We start from the raw sequence: 19,091 nt of genomic DNA, 5'->3' as shown, positions 1-19,091 counted from the left end.
ACATTTATCAAAATATAATGTAAAAATAGTTCTCCTTTTACTGAGAAGGACCCAATAAAAGAAGCATTCTTATCCATTTGTCAAATATTACAATGCCCTGCATAAATCAAGGGATGGCTACTTACAAGGCTTTATATTATACAAGTACAACCTTTTTATTATCTGGTTCATTCTTTCATTCATAGCATTATCATCAACATAATTTATCTTTATGTATGGTACAATGATTTTCAAACTATTTCGTGATAACACCTTTCACTTGTGTTTCAAATCTTGCTTTTCCCTTCTAAATTTTGCATGGAATTTAAAAAAAAAAATTAAAATGAACTTTTAAAAAAAAGTCCACATTATCTGTACTTAGATAATTAGGAATAACCCAGACTGCTGCAAAACCAAGTTTGAGAATCACTGAAACAGTGTGTTTTTTTTTTTACCTTTCAAACAGCTTTTATGAAAATTACTGCATTTAACCCACTATTTTTGCTTTATTATTTCCTTCATCATCTAAAACTATTTTGCCCAAAACAACAAACACTATGAAGTAGGTAAGACAGATATTACCTTCCCAATTTTACAAATGAGAAAATAAAACATAGAAAGTTGCCTAACTTAGCCAACTAGTACAATTAATTAGTGGCAGGGCTGACAGATAAAATTAGGGTATTCTCAGGTTTCATTGTAACATGGGATCATGAGATTTAAGAGTGGGATAGACTTTTGATGTCATGTTGTCCAATTCCTTCATTTTACAGATCAGAAAACTAAAGCTTAGAAAAATTTAATGACTTGCTTAAATCATTATTTTTCCTAACATGATGAATTTACCATTTAAAATAAAAATTAAAAAATTAGACCTAGATCTGTGAATATCTAGTTTGAAGTAGATGAACTGGCTTGATACAAAGCAAGATAATTATCTTAAAACAAACTGACTAAAGTCAATTCCCCTAAAATCAATTCACCTATTGGTCAATTTGTCTAAAACTTTTTGCCTACATTTAATATTTTAATAGGAAGAAATTGGCTTGCTAAGAAATAAATATAACATATTTAATAAAATTTTAGTATTTACAGTCTCCTAATCAATTTCTTTTGTTTGCTTTTCCCCTCTTAGTTTCCAGGTAATGACCGTTTATATAATTTAAAAGTCATTATTTTAAGAATCTTACTATAGCGTCCTAGACTATTTCTGAAAACAGATTTTTTCAGCATAATGTGCTCAAGCTGGGTGGCACAATTCAACACTTGGTCCTCTGGAATCATGAATGGTCACTACATTAATAAGAATTCTTAATTCTTTCAGAAATTGTCTTAACTGTTACTGTCACTATATAAATTGTTCTTTAGGATCTGATCACCTCACTCAGTACAAATTCATACAAGTCATCCTAGATTTCTCTAAAAGTATCCCTTTCACATTTTCTTATATCACAATAATAATCCATTACATTCAGAAGCCTAATATTTAGTTCAGTCATTCCCCTCCCTCTTAGCCACTACAAAAAAGAGTTGTTATAAATATTTCTGTTTACAGGTGCTTTTCATCTTTCTTTGATCTTCTTGGTATATTAGCATAATAATAGTATTTCTAGGTTAAAAGTTATGTATAGTTTGGTCATTTGTAGGAAGTATTTCTAAACTGCTGTCCAGAACTGCTGTACTAATTCACAATTCTACCAATAGTTAAATGTACCTGTTTTTCCACAGCCTTCCCAACATTTGTAATTTTCCTTTTAAAAAAAATTAATTTTACTAATCTTATAAGAGTGAGAGGTAGAAGTTCAGGCTTGATTTAATTTACATTAATTATTAGTGATTTGAAACAGTTTTCCATTTAGTTGTCAATAGTTTATATTTCTTCCCTTCAGAACTATTTGTTTATATCTTTTGACCACTTATTAACTAGGGATGGCTCTTATCTAATACATCTAAATAAATTCTATATATGTTGTATAATTGAAACCTTCCTAAGAAAAACTTACTGCAAAGATTTTTCCCCCACTTAATTTCCTCCCTCCTAAATTAAATACATTGATTTTGTTTGTGTTCAAGCTTTATTTTGTATAATCCAAATGTTTATTCTATCACCTGTGATCATCTCTATCATAAATTCCTTTCCTATCCATAGCTATAAAAGGTATGTTCTTCCTTTTTCCTCTAACTTGTTTATAATGCAAAACATTCAAACACCTTTCTATTCCCCCTCAGTAATTACCCAAGATCTGTCATATTTAACTTTTCTAAAATTCTATTCAGATCCCTAATTTTCTTCTTCTTTTTTTTTTTAATTAGATGTGTTTAGGTCTAAAAGAGATACAGTGAAGTTCAACTATTTGTAGTTTCATAATCTATTTTTCTCTATAAATAATTTACTTTTTCCTTTAAGTATTGTTTGTTGCTTTTCAGTCATGTCTAACTGTGGCCCCATTTGGGGTTTTCTTGGCAAAGATATTAGATTAGTTTGCCATTTCTTTTTCCAATTAATTTTACAAATGAGAAGAAACTGAGACAAACAGGGTTAAGTGGCTTGCCCAGGGTCACACAATTAATAAATGTCTGAGGCTAGATTTTAATTCAGGAGGATGAGCCTTCCTGACTTTAGACATGATACTTTATTCACTTTACCAAATACCTGCCCATTTCCTTTAAGATTTGAGATGTTATTCCATTCAACAATGTTTGTTTAAATAGCTATGGTACTTTTCAGCATAATGTAATTTTCCTGGCTATATCTTTTAATACTGTCTATTTTTGTTGTGGTCTTGTCCAATATGGTATTTGTGATCCTTGAGTTTGTTTTTAATTAAAGCATAGTAAATCTTACTCCTGTTTATTAATTCAACATTCTGTGAATCTATATTTCAAGTGTGCCTCTTAAAAAAAAATTGCATTCTGCTTTCTAATTCATTCTGCTATCCTGTTCCATTTTATGGGTGAAGTTAATTTTATTTACATTCATAATTACAGTAACTAATTATGTATTTATCTACATTTTATTTGATTATATTTTTTGATTGCCATTTTCCTTTTCAAAAAGTAAAAGAAGGTAGTGAGAAAGATATATGTGTACCACCAGGTGTTCTATGCTTAGCACCAGTGCTCCATGCTTGATAAATTCTTCAGCTCCCCAACTTTTCTTCCCCTTTTCTCTCAGACTCTAATCTCAGGTTCCTATTCTTTCTTTTTAAAGTCCCTCTTCATGATTCACTCTCCAGGTTAGACTTTATTTTGCTTATGACTAAATTCTCCCTCTATTCTCCTCTCTCTCATTCTATTTCTCTACTGTGAATATATCTCTACACCAAAGTCTTTATATGTGTCCATGTTTTACCTTCCTATGATCAGTTCACATGAAAGTGAGATTCAAGGGATTCCTACTCATTCCTTCTTCATAATCTTTTACACATACATGTTCACACACACACACCCCCTTGATTATATGAGATAATAATTTCTCCACTCACCTTTTCCCTGTCTTCCCTAATGTATTGGCTTTTCCATTTTCTTCTTCTAAGATAATTGGAACAGAACAAAACCATTCCTAGGATCTCTGCCCTCTTTAATCCTATTTTGTAATTCTTAATGACATTGTATCATATATTGCTAATAATATCAGAATGAAAATACTTCATCTTTGTATATTACTTTCCCATTTCTCACTCCTATTTATCTCTTTATGTTTCTCTCAACTCCTATGGTTGTATTTCAAAGTTTCTACTCAGTTCTTGTTTTTTCCATAAAAAATATTTGGAAGACCTCTATTTCCTAAAAATCTATTTTTTCTCCTGTAAAATAATAATACACAGTTACTGAATAAGTTATTCTTGGTTGCAAATCTATATCCTTTGTTTTCTGAAATACTGTAGAGCAAGTCTGTTCTTTTGTGATTCTGACTATGGCTCCTTTTAATCTTTTCTTTCTGATTTTTTTGCATTGTTTTTTTTTTTTTCCTTTAACTCAAAGCTCTGGATCTTTTGCTGTAATGTTCCTATGAGTTTTCATTCTGTAGTTATTTACAGGAGGTAACCACAGATTCTTTCTATTTCTATTTTTCTCTAATTTTAAAAGATCTGGGCAGTTCTGTTTTAAGATTTCTTGAAATGGGATGGGATGAAAGCATCCTAGGAGAGAATTCTGGAAGAATGGCAGGCTAAGTCAGAAAACTTCTGCCTCTCCAAGTTTCCTCTACAAAAAAAAAAGGTAGAATACTGCCTCAGAGCAGGAGAAATAAACACAGGATAAAGCAATTGTCTTCCTAAGACAATTTGAGAAGACCCCAGAAAAGACCAAGCCTCCAGAGACAGAAATTTGGCCTAGGTGAAGTACAAACATCTCCAGGCTGACACTGCGGAATCAACAAATAACAAGGCGGGGGGGCAGCTGAGTAGAGAGGCAGCCTCAGCCTTAGAAACTGTCACAGCTGAATAGGAGAAGATTGAAGGACCTTCCAACGTGGAGGGAACCCAAACACAGCTGTGCTAACCAAATGAGTCCTGGGCTGTTGCTGCCAAGAGAAGTCAGAACATACCTGGTAAGTGCAGTAGTGAGGAACAGGAACCCTATTGACTGTGGGCACTTGCAGTAGAGCATAGTTCCTGGTTTCAATATGGGGAAGAATGTAAAGCTGTCGTTTGCAGCCACCAGAGGGGAAACAGGGAGCAAGATTATTTTCAGATCAGTGTGGCTAGGGGACCTAGCCATGGTTTAAGACTGGAGAGGAGAGCCCAAGGTTGGGCCCAGAGGCAAATCTCAAAAAAATAACAGGACCTGAGGCTTGGAGTATCATTCTCCATACCTCAGGATTACAACTTGATTATACTAATAGTTGCTAAAAACAAAATAAAACAATAAATAAATAAAGATGAATTAGTAAAGGAGAAAGAAATTCAACCATAGATAGTTACTATGGGAATAAAGAAGATCTGGGTTCATATTCAGAGGAAGATAATTAAGCTAAAAATAAAAAAAAAAAGCCACTCCTTTTTCAATAAGATATATCAAATGGTTCCAAAAGAGTTCTTGGAAGAACTTAAAAAGAACTTCAAAATTCAAATAAGAGAAACAGAGGAAAAGTTGGGGGGGGGAGAACAATCTGAGAAAATCAAGAGAATTATAAAAAGAAAGTCAACCAACTGGAAATAAAGAATCAAAAATTTAAGGAAGATTCCTTCAAAACTAGAATTGGGCAAGGGGAAACTAATGACAGTCTAAGATACCAAGAAATCGTACAACAAAATCAAAAGAATGAAAAAACAGAGAGAAAAGATGAAATATCGCATCAGAAAAATAAATAAATAACCAATTTGGAGAATGAAAAGAATATAAGAATGGTTGGACTACCTGAAAATTATGATTAAAAAAATAATCTTGATACAATATTACAATAAATTATCAAGGAAATTCTAGAATAAGAAGATTCTAGAAAGTTCGAGAATAAGAAGGCAAAGCCAAATAGAAAAAAAAATCCATCAATTATCCCCTGAAAGAGACTCCAGGAGGAAAACTTACAGGAATATCACAGCCAAGTTTCAAAGTTCCCAAGTTAAGGAGAAAATATTAGAACCAACAAGAAAAGACAATTTAATTATCATGGTGCTATGATAAGGACTACATAAGACATAGCAGGGGTGCACTGAAAAACTATAGAATTTTGAAATATACTATATTCTATAGAGCAAAAGAGCTGGAATTACAACAAAGATTACTTACCCAGCAAAATAATTCTGAATGGAAAAAATATATATACACTTAAAAACTGAGAAAGTTTTAGGGTTGTTTTTTTTTTGACAAAAACCCCAGAATTTAAGGGGAAATTAAACTTACAGTATCTAAGAGAAATATAAGGTAAACATTAAAGACCAATTATAAGGGACTCAATAATGTCAAATTGTTCACTTTGTATGTATGAAAATATCAGTAATTGTACTCTTAGGATTGTTGTTATTATTTGGATTGTTTTAAAGAAAGGTTTGAGTCTGGTGAGGTGATTCAAAAAAAAAAACTATAAGGAGATATAAAAAAGGGTAATTATCTCAGACAAATGAAGCATAAAAGGAAAAAAATTATACAAATGAAATTTGTGGGGAGAGGTCAGGTAGTGGTAGAATCTTTCTTTCAATGGTAATGGGTTAAAGAGGAAACTAGATAGATAGATAGATAGATAGATAGATAGATAGATAGTAGATAGATAGACAGACAGATAAATGGATGTAAAGATTATTTATATTTATATGTGTGTGTGTGTGTGTGTGTGTGTGTGTGTGTAGAGAGAGAGGGGTATATGTCTTCTAAATTCAGAAAGAAATAAGAGCAAGAGGATAAGATGGGGGGAGGATACAAAAGAGGGATTCTTAGAGGGGTGGATAGGTTAAGGAATAGGAGGATAATGTAGTAAATAGAAGTAAAGCAGAGGAGTAGGAGGAATACAGTAAATAAGGTGAGAATAGTGAAGAAAAATAAAAAGGAAAATACACAAGGTATTGTAGCTTAAAATGTGAATGGGATGAATTTATCCATAAAACAAAAACAGATAAGCAATTAAAAATTTAAATTCAACAATATGTTGCTTTTAGGAAACATTATAAAAATTAGAGATACACATAAAGATAAAGGGCAGCAGTAGAATATAGTATATATAAAAAAGCAGTGATAATAATAATGATTTCAAAGTTAAAGTTAAAATAGATCTAATCAAAAGAAAAATAGAGAAACTACACTGTCGGCAATATTATTCAATATTGTTTTAAAGCATTTAAAATATCTAGACAGTATAAAATACTTAAGTGTTTACTTGCAAAAAATAGACACAGGAATTATATGAACATAAACATAAAACATTTTCTATATAAATTTAGATCTAAATAACTGAAGTAATATTTATTGTTCATAGGTAGGTAAAACCAACATTATTTACAAAATAATAATTTTATTCAATGTAATCCCAACTAAATTGCTAAAAAATTATTTTACTGATTTAAAAAAAAAATTCATTTGGAAGTACAAAAGATCAGGACCTTCAAAGAAACTGGGGGGGTGGGGGTGGTGAAGATGTAAAGGAAGTAGATTCAGCTATATCAAACTTTATGTTACAAAGTGAGAACATTAATGAGTTATAAAAGAGGACAATTTCAATTATTTTCAATTAATTTTTTTTATAAATCAAATCTATTTAGATAAGATTAGAAGTAAAAACTTTCATAGATAATCTCTCAAATATATGATTAGGTTGGAATATTGCTCTGATATAGGAAATGATGAGCTGGTTGACTTAGAATTATGAAGGAAGATGATATCCACCTTCAGAGAAACAGATGATAGGAAGAACGAGCATAGTACAGTCTTACATGTATATGTATGAGTACATATGTGTATATGTGTTTATATTTATAAATATATCTATTAATATGTTGCCTTAGCTAAAAAAAAAAAAATCATCACCAAGTGGCCAACCTTCTGACGATAAACATCTCCAAACACACAAGAATTTATACTCTTTTGCTTGCTCCATATTCAAAACTTTTACACTTTAAAAGAGGTATGTGAGCTTGTGTTTTGTTGGCAGAGCTTTCAAGAACTAGGATCACCTCCACATCACATTAAGAACTAAAGTTACAGTACAGTTTAGTAAAATACATTATTAATTAGCCTAATTCTTATCATATTTCATTCTTATTCAGTTATATAAATGTATTAATTTTTTTAATAGTATTAATGCTCAGATTATAAACTCATAGTAGTCTGTACAAATTGTAGTCTGTACAAATTGATCTCTACTATGACTTAGCATAAGTCAATATATAACAAGGTTATTGGGGACTTTTTGAATGATGATGATTAACAAATGTAAACACAACAAATAATGGTGAAAAGCAGAAAGCATATTCCATATGTAACAACTTATTTTTATTTAATATTTTATTTTTCCCCATTATATGTAAAACATTTTTAATGTTTTTAAAACTGAGTTTCAGATTTTTTTCCCTTCTTCCTTTTCCACCTCCCTCTAATGAGAAGGTACATATGAAGTTATGTAAAATCTTTCCATAAAAGTTACATATATGATAAATTAATGTTATTTTTCTCTGTCCTTCAGTTACAAAAAAACACATTAGTACCTTAATTTAAAAATAATTATAAAGTTCCACTCACCTTTTTGCATTTATTTGTTCTTTTAGTTTACTGTACATTTCCAAGACTGTATTAAAACAAAATTAAATTATCATAATACATTTTGGTGTAAAGATAATACTTTATGAGTTTAAAACTATAATACATAAACAAGGTCCAAAAAAAACAAGACCTAAAGCATTCAATTTCCTGTCTTATTTCAACTACCATTTAATCGTATCCTTTCTAAAGTAAAATTTTAAAATTATATAAAAACAAAATTGGTGTTTGAATTTCAACATACCTATTTTTCACAATAGAGACCTAGAATAATTTCTATAGTCTAACATCTTTTAACCAAGGCATAATAACCTTCTTAAAATAAAGAAAAAAAGTTCTTTACCATAAAAATATAAGCATACCTCTTATTAATTTGTAATTCATTATTTTATTGTATATAATATAATTACATAATGTGATGGCATATATATATTTTAATAGATAATTAACATTAATATTCATTCACTATATTATATCCCCACTATGATTAACATAGACAGTCATACAAACTAACAAGTTTTTAAAAATCAAATCATAAAATTCTACTATATGTAGTGAAAGTTTTATTCCAAATCCATAAAAATTAGGAAAATCTGTGACATTTACATCGGTATATATAAATTATGCTAAAATACTGATGTAAAAATGAAGAAGCTTGCTCTTTTCTATTATTAAAGACAGAATGGTAAATTATCTGCTATAATTTTCATAGGGTTCACTAGGAAGACATAATGTTAACAAAATAGAGTTACCACAAATATTTTAGACAATCATATAAATAATTTTTCATCCAAATGACTGACTAGAATTCTAAGATATCTCAAGTAACTGAATTACTAAGCAGCAAGAGCTCTTATCGACCAAGCAAATAATGTCTCCAAAACCAAGAGATTTACTAAGCCTAGGAGCAATTTAGCTTCCTGCTAGTCCTCAATAGTAAAAAGTGATATAGGAATCACACTGAATAACGCTGATTTTCTGTTTATGGTATACAGTTTAGTGTCTACCATAAGCACTATGTATGAGGATCTGCTCATTCAGACACAAAAGTATTATTTCTTGGCCTGAAAATGGCAATGGCACTACTTGTGCCAAGTTTTGTTTCCTTTTATTCTGCTAGTTTTCTTTCTTATTGGAGGATACTTTAGGACTAGAATAATCCAAGAATCCCCATACTATCCAATTTTTCAGGTTTATGCTTTAAGTGGCCGCAAGATGGCACAATGTATGAGGAGCTGAATTGTAAGTCAGGAAGACCTGAGTTCAAATTCAATTTCAGAGAGAAAGCTATGTGACTTTGGGCAAATCACTTCAACTCTATCACTATCAGTTTCCTCATTTGTAAAATAGGAATAAATAATAAAACCCACTTCCTAGGGTGGTTGTTAGGATGAAATGAGATCATATTTGTAAAGCACTTTGCCAACTTTAAAATACTACATAAATGCTAGCTATTATTATTATCATCATCACCAACCACAAAACCAGGCATCTGGACATTAAAAAAAAAAAACAAAAAAAAAAAAAACTGCCAGTGTGACTCTTTCGATTTATCTGATAATGTTGTTGGGAAATATTTTCAAAAGACAGCATTATGACCAAACATTTTTTTAAATCCCAAAAATCTAAACTGAAACTAGAAACCAAAATAATAATCTTCTAAAGCAACATAGCCTAAATTAAAAAGAATCTCATAAAAGCTCAAACAGATACCTCTTATCATTTAGAAGTAACTTTTTTGATCAATGAAACCTGGCAACAAATTTTCTTTCTGCTTTAGCTAACTAACTGATGGGGGTTGAGGTGCCTTTAAGATTCCTTTCTAATTGCCCAACCCATAGCTGACCTTGATTCACAAATCCTGGTCAAAGGCACCCTTTGAATATCCGGGCCCAGCCCCCACTATCAGCTCAGCTTCCCCCAGCCCTCACCTGATCTGAGCTAACTGAAAAGCCCGCTGAGAACTTAGGGGTACCGCCCATCATCTTCTAGGTATAAAAGAGGTGAGCCGGAATGCCCTCTTTGCAGGAGCCCTCCCAGCCAACACATGGTATCCTTCCAGCCATGTAAGGGTTCCTGCCCGTCCAGGGGCCACCTCTGACCCTGACATCTTTCTAACTGAGCTTTACTTCCAAATTCCTACAATAAACCTTTTATTTATCAATCTAGGTTTTCGGGCCTGTAAATTCATTTTATAGGGGACACTGCGCCTCATGGGATTATCTATGGGCCTAGAAATGGGGTTCCCCCTTTCCTTTCCCTCATTATTAACCATTTTGAATAATGCCTCCATTTAAGAAAGGATATTGAATCATGGAAGAACATAAACAAAAGTCCACAGTATAGATTTGCAATCCACATAGCAGATCATAATATCCCATTGAAAAAAATACTCACTTAAACAAGATCACAGATCCATTTAGCTACTTGATTCTTGAATCCCTAGTGTCTATGTTAACTCCTTAGTATACATTAGAAAGACAAAGCAAGATTTTCAGAGCACTGAAATATACCCTTATTGGAACTTACTGCTTTCTTGGTAGTATTCTCAGTATCGTCAGATCCACAGAAAGAGTTAGTATTCTAAAAGATTCCCTGTTACCCGTAGGGACATACTAATGTCACTGGGTACTGGAGAAACTTTTGGTCTAGTATCTTAAAAAATAGACTAATAAAATTATGATTTGCAGAAAGCACTTTTCACAAATCATATCATGTGATCCTCATAGTAACCATTTAGATTAGACAGGGCAGACATTATTTTTCACATTTTACATTTAAGAGAGCTGAAGCTCAAAGGGTTAAGACTTGTCCACTATCATATGGTGATAGGGCTAGGATATTTAAACACCAGTCATTGGAATCCAAATCTACAAATCATAGTTGTTAATTCTTTTTCCTAATGTGAATAATAGTCAACTTATGAATTTGTCAATGAATGGAAGGAAGCACTGACTCAGGTAGTAAGTTTTAAAAGAGACTAATCCCCCTTGGGCTTTACTTCTTTACAAAGCAGTACCTGAAGCTCCAAACTAGGAAACCAAAAGACTCATGATTCTCTCAAGAATCTTCTCAAAGGTTTTCAGTTTTGGCAACTGAACTCCAGCAGGGTTTTTTTTTTTGTTTTGTTTTGTTTTTTTAAATGTTTCTTCACCTTTTCTTTCCAACATTGCTGGGAAGGTAAAGGCTTAGGAAAAGAAGTTCACAAATGTGTATTTCTCTCTCTTAGCAGCTAAAAAGAGAGGCTATATAAGGAACAACTGGACTCTAGCATATTAAAGAAAAAGATAATCAAAGGCTTTGTAAAACAGCCAGGAAAACAATGAAAAATCAAGGAGAATAAATGGTACCATGGGGACTGTTATGAGGCTATGTTGAGGTAATTGTCAGATAACCTGCAATTTAGATTATAGAGATGAATGATTAGACTTTGGTGTTTAATTACGATATTATCAAAAGAAACATAATAAAAAAAAATTTTACTCACCTGGAAGACAGCATTGCAATTTTTCTATTACAGTTGTAATATTTCTCTGCTGAATTCTACATCGAATGATATCTTCTGTTTGCGCTATCACCTTAGATACAAAAAAATTCACATTTTAAAGTAACAATTTAAATTTAAAAGTGTCATCTATTCACTACACTCAAAGAAGTTACCAAAAACTCACCTCTTTTCCTGCATCTTGAAGCTTGCAGTTGGTATCAGTAACTTGGACCTTAAAAATAATTTCACCTTTGTTAGAAAAATATGCACATATTGCCCTGATGTAACTGCTCACCCCTGTAATCAGATCATGCTTCTTGACAAACTTAGAACAAAGGAATTCAAATTAACTCTACAGCTTGAACTTGAACTTTTTATTGCAAAGGGCTTTTGTTAACTTCAATTACTTATGACAGTTCTTTTTAACAGATTCTGTGGCAAACTTCTCAAATTTACTCAGGATTTTTGAACTTTACTTGTTTCTCAAAGTCTGTCAAACAATTCAAATCAGTGACCCAATTGACCACTGGTCCCTTTTTGATAACTTCAATGAGCTCTATGTGCCATTCATTGTCTGTAGGAAATGATGATTACATTTTATGGTAATTAAACATTCATACTTTGCTGAATGCAAACACTGGGTGGTTGATTAACATTAAATGTACAAATCTCCAATCCACAGCAACATTTTAATACTGCAGGTGCAGGCAAAACCCAACCTCAGATTTTCCCACATATTAAGTGACTCATTAGGTCATCATAGTAAGAAAGCACATTCTGGTTTATTAAAAATCTCATTAATTTCTAAATAAAAATGCTCAGTGGCCTCACTGACATTTTATCTGGTCTCTTGTTATCTGAATATCCTTTAAAAAGTAATTTTCTAATCAAAACCCTTAGTAAACTAGGGTTATTCTACCTACCATGTTCTCAAATGTAAAGGAACATTTGTTTAAAAAAAAAGTATTCAGTATTCTGACCAAATAAAAGCATCTTCTTAAAAATAATTTAGGAAATATATGGCAGAGATGGAAAAAAATTTTTAAAAGAAAACATGAATTTAATTATTAACTTGAAAAAAGGTCTCATTTTCAAATTGAATTGAGGATTTTATGCTTAAATTGTTATAATTAAATTTTTTTGACGTTTTAAAAAAGTTTTTTAAAAGTTCTCAACTTTAGTAATTTTTAAAGTCACATTATAAAATGAATTTTCAAATACATTAATTTTTTTAAAAAGCTTCCATGCCCTCCTTTCAAGGAAAGAAAGTCTATTAAGCCAATGTATTACTAGCTATCCAAAAAAAAAAAGGGGGTGAGGGACAAAGGGGAAGAAATGGAGGATTTAGCCCAGTCATTAGCATGACAACTGTGTTAATAGAGCAGAAAGAATACCCCCCAAATATTACTAGTTCACTTCTATGACAGAATCCCTTTCAGTACTGATGTTTGCATATGCAACATGAATTAAAGTAATATTTTAATAACTTACTGAGGAGAGATAAAAATAATTCTAAGAGAGTTCTTACCTTAAGTTTTTCCGCATCAGTTCTTACTTTAAGGAGTTCTGTAATAGCATCTACAAAACCTTGATGATGAAAATTACACATTTTTTCAATTTCTTTATCATGATTGCGAATACAAGCATCTAGTTTTTCCATGAATTTCTGGTGTGCATTTGATTGGTCATCATATACAGACCTGTACATATTTAAAAGAAAAATTTAAAGTTATTTACATCTTACCAAGTTCTCATTTAATAGACTAATCCTACATTTTTCTAAGAACTTTACTAAAATGTCTGGATTTTTCAGGTAATTCATTTGAATTTAGTGTTAATATATTGTATTTTAAAATATGCATATTTGTAATTATTGGGTAGATAGAGCTGTCTTTTGCAAAAAGTGATCATAACTCCACTAATATCTTTTGCATTAGATATTATTTAACAAAATATGTGAAACATGGTACCCCAAAATTTTAAAAAGCAACAAAAATTAAATTTCCTAAGTGCTATGAAAATAATTATTCCACAGCAACCAAGAATACCACAATATGTATTACTCCCAAACCTTAAAATTGATTTTCAAAAACATCCATATCTTTGAAGTGTACAAGTTAACTCCTGTCTGGTCCCATAAGAAGAATTATATTGATATTGGGAATGGTAGTACAATTAAACATAAAGTACTTTTAAATGGCATAGAGGAAAATGTTAAACAAAGAGAGGGAAATGTATTTTACATTAGGTGAAGAGTGCTAACTGTTAATGGTTCTACAGACTAACATGCTGAAAAAAAATGAAGACAGCACTAATATCCTTGATCTTTTAGAAATTAAGGGAAAGTAATATGTCAGAAAACTAGAAAGAGCTATATAACCCTGATTTTTTTAATCCTAAAATAAGTAAGCTTAATATCATGAGTTGATTTAGCATAATCTTTTTTTTAATATTCAAAGCTAGAAACCAATCTTCTAGTGTTATATCTCTCCACATTTAAATCATCAAAACAGACACAGTCTGAAAAGAAGTCTTTCCAGCTTGATACAATCAGTCAGAGCACGTGCTCTGTTCAGATAGTTCCTAAAAACAGAGGCACTTCCACATCAAGATAAAATATCAAAGAAGGAAGTAAATGAAAATCAATATCAGGGCTATCAGTCATTCTTGGAATTAGTTATCAATGTTCTGTTAACCATTTTCGAAAATAAGAGATTACTATTATGATTTATTAAAAACAAGTAACCACAAACTAGCCTCACTAGGGCTTCAAGGGTGGTCTAGAAAGAAATACAACAATGACAACAAATCATGTATCTAACTTTCAGCAAATTAAATGAGAAACAAAATCACCCATCACACCAGAACGTTGGCACCATACATAAGATTTCATTGGTAAGGAAATTTCCTCTACTAACACTGGTTGATACAATGCGTAATCTGCAGCACTGAGAAGTTAAGTGACTTGCCCAGGGTTACAGAGATAGAAAGTGAAACTATTATAAGTGAAACTTGAACATGAGTTTCCACCATTCTCTACCTATTTATTGTACTACAATGTTTAGTAAGATAGATGAAAACTGGCACTTAAACCTAATTAACATTTCCCTGATGACCCTCCACTAGAGACCTGACTCCTATCCTAAGTGGCAACACAGTTCTATATCTATACTATTTAATGATTTGAATATAGACACAGAAGGGACACTTTCAAATTTATACATATCATCAAAAATGCAAAATGGTAAAGGATCAAGAGTAAAACCCCTTGGCAATCTATCTGAAATCTCCCTTCCAACTGACAATGATCCATTTAGCAAATATTTTACTATTTATTTAAATTAATAAGCCATTAGGAATTGATTATAAAAATAAGTACTAAATCATCCTATAAATAACACATAATTTATATCTTTGTAATGCCTTTCTCTTTTCAAAATGTTTTAATTATATAAGTGAGGCAAGTCAACAAACACTTAAGTGTCTACTATGTGCCAACCACTGTGCTAAATACTAGGCATCTAAAGAAAGGCAAAAGACAGTGCCTGGTCTCAAGGTGCTCAATCCAATGAGGGAGACAGCATGCACACAGCTATGTACAAATAAGATATATTTATGATAAAGTGAAAATCAATGGGGAAATGACTAGTGGGTAGCTTCCACTTTTAACCAATTTTTTTTTTTTTGCTAACTAGGTGCTAAAGTCAATTGTTTCTACATGCTAAGGGAAGAAGAGAATGCTAATAATGCCCTCCAAGGTTTAATTCTTTGAGGTTGGTCCGAATTCGTTACTTTGATCTAATTATGGGTCTAGTTATGATAAGCTACAGAACTATAAATAAGTGTCATAAGTCATAATCATAGACAATGTTGCTTAAATGTTTTCCGGAAATATACTTTAGAGAGATTCATTTGATGATTTATCAAGCAGTATTGTTTCAAAACAAATTTATAAATAAACTAAGGACTAGAAACCAAGTTTCTTAACAGCTAGTCTAGCACTCTTTCCACCTTTACACAAATATATCTTAAAGTAGCTAAATGTACTATATATACAGCCCATTACAAAAACCTTTCTCTTAACAGAACTGCTCCCCAAACCAATTTTTCCTGATACTATTTTGACACTATGATTATATACTACAATCAAAGAATAACAGTAACTTATTGAAAGAAATGAAAACATTAAAGTTTACCAATTGATGTAGCAGTTTCATAATAACCTATTCAAGGCACTATTAAAATTACTCTTTTGGAGACTAAAATTTCATATGTATACATATATATATACATATATATGAAATGTGTATATATATATGTATATATATATATATTGTGTGTGTGTCTATGTATGAGGGTATGGCAGTAGGTGGGTATGGGTGGGTATGTATGTATGTGTTTATATGTGACATTATACATACATATACATACAGGATATTTATGTTAATTTTTACCTCTATGTGAACATAATCTTGAAAAACATGAAGAGTATCAGATCTAAACTATGCCAGAAAATGGGGATTGGGAGTAAGGAGGCACTCAAACATATAAAATTAATTATTACAAAAGACAAATATGGATGACTGAAAACTTTCTCTTCTTTCTTAGAACTCATAGGAAGGATAGATGAAAAGTCAAAACTCCAAATGCTAATATACACAGATATTAGGTTAGTGTTTCCCTGACAAGATTAAATGAAAGAATACTATAAAATTTGACAATACTATAAAATTTGACTTAAAGCAAAAGTAATGCACAAAATCTTAAGTTTTTTTTTTCTTTTTTTAAAATTATTGATCAATTACTGACAATGGTTTGGTTTGGTTTTCCAATCCTGTTGTCTTAGCTGCATTAAAGAAACAAGACCAATAGATCTGCAATAGATTTGCTAGCCTAGAAAATATGGAAAATTTCATGAAAGATAATCATTTTCTATAAGTATTGTTCCCCTTTTCTGTCTGGTTGTTAATTTACAGCTATAGAGGCAAAGAATAACTGCTTTGAGCAGGTGGTGTATGGAGGGATGTATAAGCATCTTAAAACATTGGACAGTAAGTCAAATGTGGAGTCTAAAAGTACTCTGCAGTAAAAAGGAAATAGGCAGGAAGCAAATTTCAAGTAAACAGGCTAGAGTCGGCATATAAAGATTCAGACTAAACAGGAGGGGATGGGCAGGAAGCAGATTCCAGGCAGCAACTCATGGTTTAGAAAAAATAAATAGGGCCACACAAATGTTGTTTGATCCAAGAACCAAAGCTGGCAGCCATCTTTCTGGGTTTTATATGCTCTGCTAAGTATGTGTAGACAAGAGTTCATATGTACATGCTGAGATAGTAATGGCAACTGACAATGACAGAAGCTAAGCTTAGTACTACACGACTAATAAAAACTCAAGCCTCTTGATTCCCACTTGATTCCCAATCTAGTGGTTCTTTCCACTGTACTGGGCTGCCACACAGGCTCATTGAATCAACCAGGAATTACTCGGTAAACATCTAGTAGTTAGGTATTGAACAGAAGGTACTGAAGTTACTTAGACAACTGGTTGTTAGGGAAATACAAATTAGAAATTAAGAACATATGAGAGCATCAAAAAGAATGAGTCATAATTTTTCTTATTCCTTTTTCTGTGGAGGCTGAGGACACAAGGATAAGTTAGAAGAGCCTATCTCCTGAGAGATTATACACAGGTAATTATAAGTATATTCTAGAAGTGAAAGATGAAAATGTTTGCTCTGGTTTTTGGTATAAAATTACTATGAAACTGAATCAAATGAAATATAGTCTGCAGAGAACTTTGGGATTTTTTTTGATGCTAAATCTAAGTTAGAAAGTCATATTCTTTCTCAGTCTTAAGGCTGGAATTAGACTAAAAACTAATTTAAAAGTTAATGAGTAGCTATGTGTTATGATTTCTTTAAATCTTGTTCTAAAACTGTTGTTCTGTTTTATATCTGACTCTTCATGATTCCATTTAGGATTTGTTGTTTGTTGTTTTTGCCAAAGATACGGGAGATACTGGAGTACTTTGCCATTTCCTTCTCCAGTTCATTTTTACCATGTTTCAAATTGTCAATTATTCATTGACTATAATATACACATTCCTTGACCCAGAACATCCTATTATAGTCCCAAGGAAGTCAAAAAGAGAAACGTTCCCTACACAGCAAAATACTGGTAGCAGCATTTTTTTTTTTTTGTGATAGTGGAAAAAATCAGGAGAAAATAGGTGTCATTTCAAGCTGTATTAATAAAGCAGTAAAAATCATCAAATCTGAGGATTCTGGGAAGATGGAGGAGTAAGTCAGTAAGTTTCAAGCTCTCCATATTTCCCCCACAAATAGAACAAATTTGCACCTTGGAATGAACATAGACTGGTGAAAAATCAAGAAGACTTGGGGAGAACAGAGGTCCTCTTAATATAACCCCAAAAGATCTGAAGGCTGTAGATGGGGAATTAACCTGTGTGAAGTGCAAATACCTCCAGGCTAGCACCTCAGAAAACACAAGTGGGAACCCTTGAGCTAGGTGGGTTTGGCTGAAATCTCAGCTTGAACCAAAGGAACTTTCCAGACAGCATGAGAGTGAGAGGTTTGAGTCCCTGAAGATGGAAGGAACCTCACTGATTAGTAATACCAGGCTTAGCGTCCAGCAGAGCTGTAATGCTAAGTCAGAAGGAATCAACATGCTGGAAGTGCAAAAGCAGTGGGACAGAAACGCTGCTGGCTGTGGGCATTTGTAGAAGATTGGAGCTCTTGGTTTGGGATTCCAAGTCAGAGGGGAGAGCTGAAGTGAAGCTAAAGCATCATCCCCCCACCTCTTGATTACATTGACAAAATACACTGACAAAGAATAAAGAATGCAACCAAAGAAACTTACTATGGGAACAGGAAAGACTAGGGTTCATCTTCAGAGCAGGACTCAGAAGTAAAAAAAGCTGCTTGTATCCCAAAGAGTAACATTAAATGGCTCCCTACCCGGACAGAATTTATAGTACTAAAAAAAGAATTTAAAAACCAAATGAGAGACAATGGGGGGAAAAAATCCAAGATAAACAAGATGATTATGAAAAAATAAAAAAGTTAACCACCTAGAAAAGGAGATACAGGGTCTTAAAAATGAAAATAACTTTGAAAATTAGAAATGAACAAGGAGAAGCCAGTGAAACTATAAGAGACCAAGAAATAGCAAAAGAGATTATAAAGAATGAAAAAAGTAGAACAGAATATGAAACATAAGAAAAATGGCAAATCTGAAGAAAAATGTAAGAATAATTGGACTACCTGAAAGCTGTGACCAAAAAAAAAAAAAAAAAACAAAAACAACTTAATACAATAAATTCAAGAAATAATCCAAGAAAATTGTTCTCAAGTAATGGAACATGAAGAGAAAGTAGAAATAAGAAAAAAGATCCAACAATCACCACCTTAAAGAGACC

General features: G+C 31.9%; 1 protein-coding gene and 1 long non-coding RNA gene across 10 annotated transcripts in view; one reads left to right on the top strand and one right to left on the bottom strand.

Annotated features, from left to right (window-relative positions):
• EXOC6 (exocyst complex component 6) overlaps nt 1-19,091 on the bottom strand; it is a 194,462-nt gene that overhangs the window by 127,057 nt on the left and 48,314 nt on the right. For all 9 annotated transcript variants that reach the window (XM_074295881.1, XM_074295877.1, XM_074295883.1 and 6 more), the window contains exons 2-5: nt 13,182-13,353; nt 11,838-11,885; nt 11,654-11,744; nt 8,149-8,194 (exon numbers count right to left, since the gene is read on the bottom strand). In XM_074295881.1, the coding sequence (XP_074151982.1) occupies nt 8,149-8,194; nt 11,654-11,744; nt 11,838-11,885; nt 13,182-13,353 (357 nt within the window). The remainder of the gene's footprint in view (nt 1-8,148; nt 8,195-11,653; nt 11,745-11,837; nt 11,886-13,181; nt 13,354-19,091) is intronic.
• Nucleotides 1-19,091, top strand: part of LOC141558528 (uncharacterized) — a 103,956-nt gene that overhangs the window by 83,043 nt on the left and 1,822 nt on the right. The window contains exons 3-4 of the long non-coding RNA XR_012487090.1: nt 15,349-15,426; nt 17,289-17,343. This is a non-coding gene — a long non-coding RNA (uncharacterized LOC141558528). The remainder of the gene's footprint in view (nt 1-15,348; nt 15,427-17,288; nt 17,344-19,091) is intronic.

The sequence above is a fragment of the Sminthopsis crassicaudata genome, chromosome 2, assembly GCF_048593235.1.
Source record: "Sminthopsis crassicaudata isolate SCR6 chromosome 2, ASM4859323v1, whole genome shotgun sequence".
In the NCBI taxonomy this organism is placed as follows: Eukaryota; Metazoa; Chordata; class Mammalia; order Dasyuromorphia; family Dasyuridae; genus Sminthopsis; species Sminthopsis crassicaudata.
The sequence above is the reverse complement of the archived record's forward strand: the minus strand, read 5'-3'. Positions and strand labels throughout refer to the sequence as shown.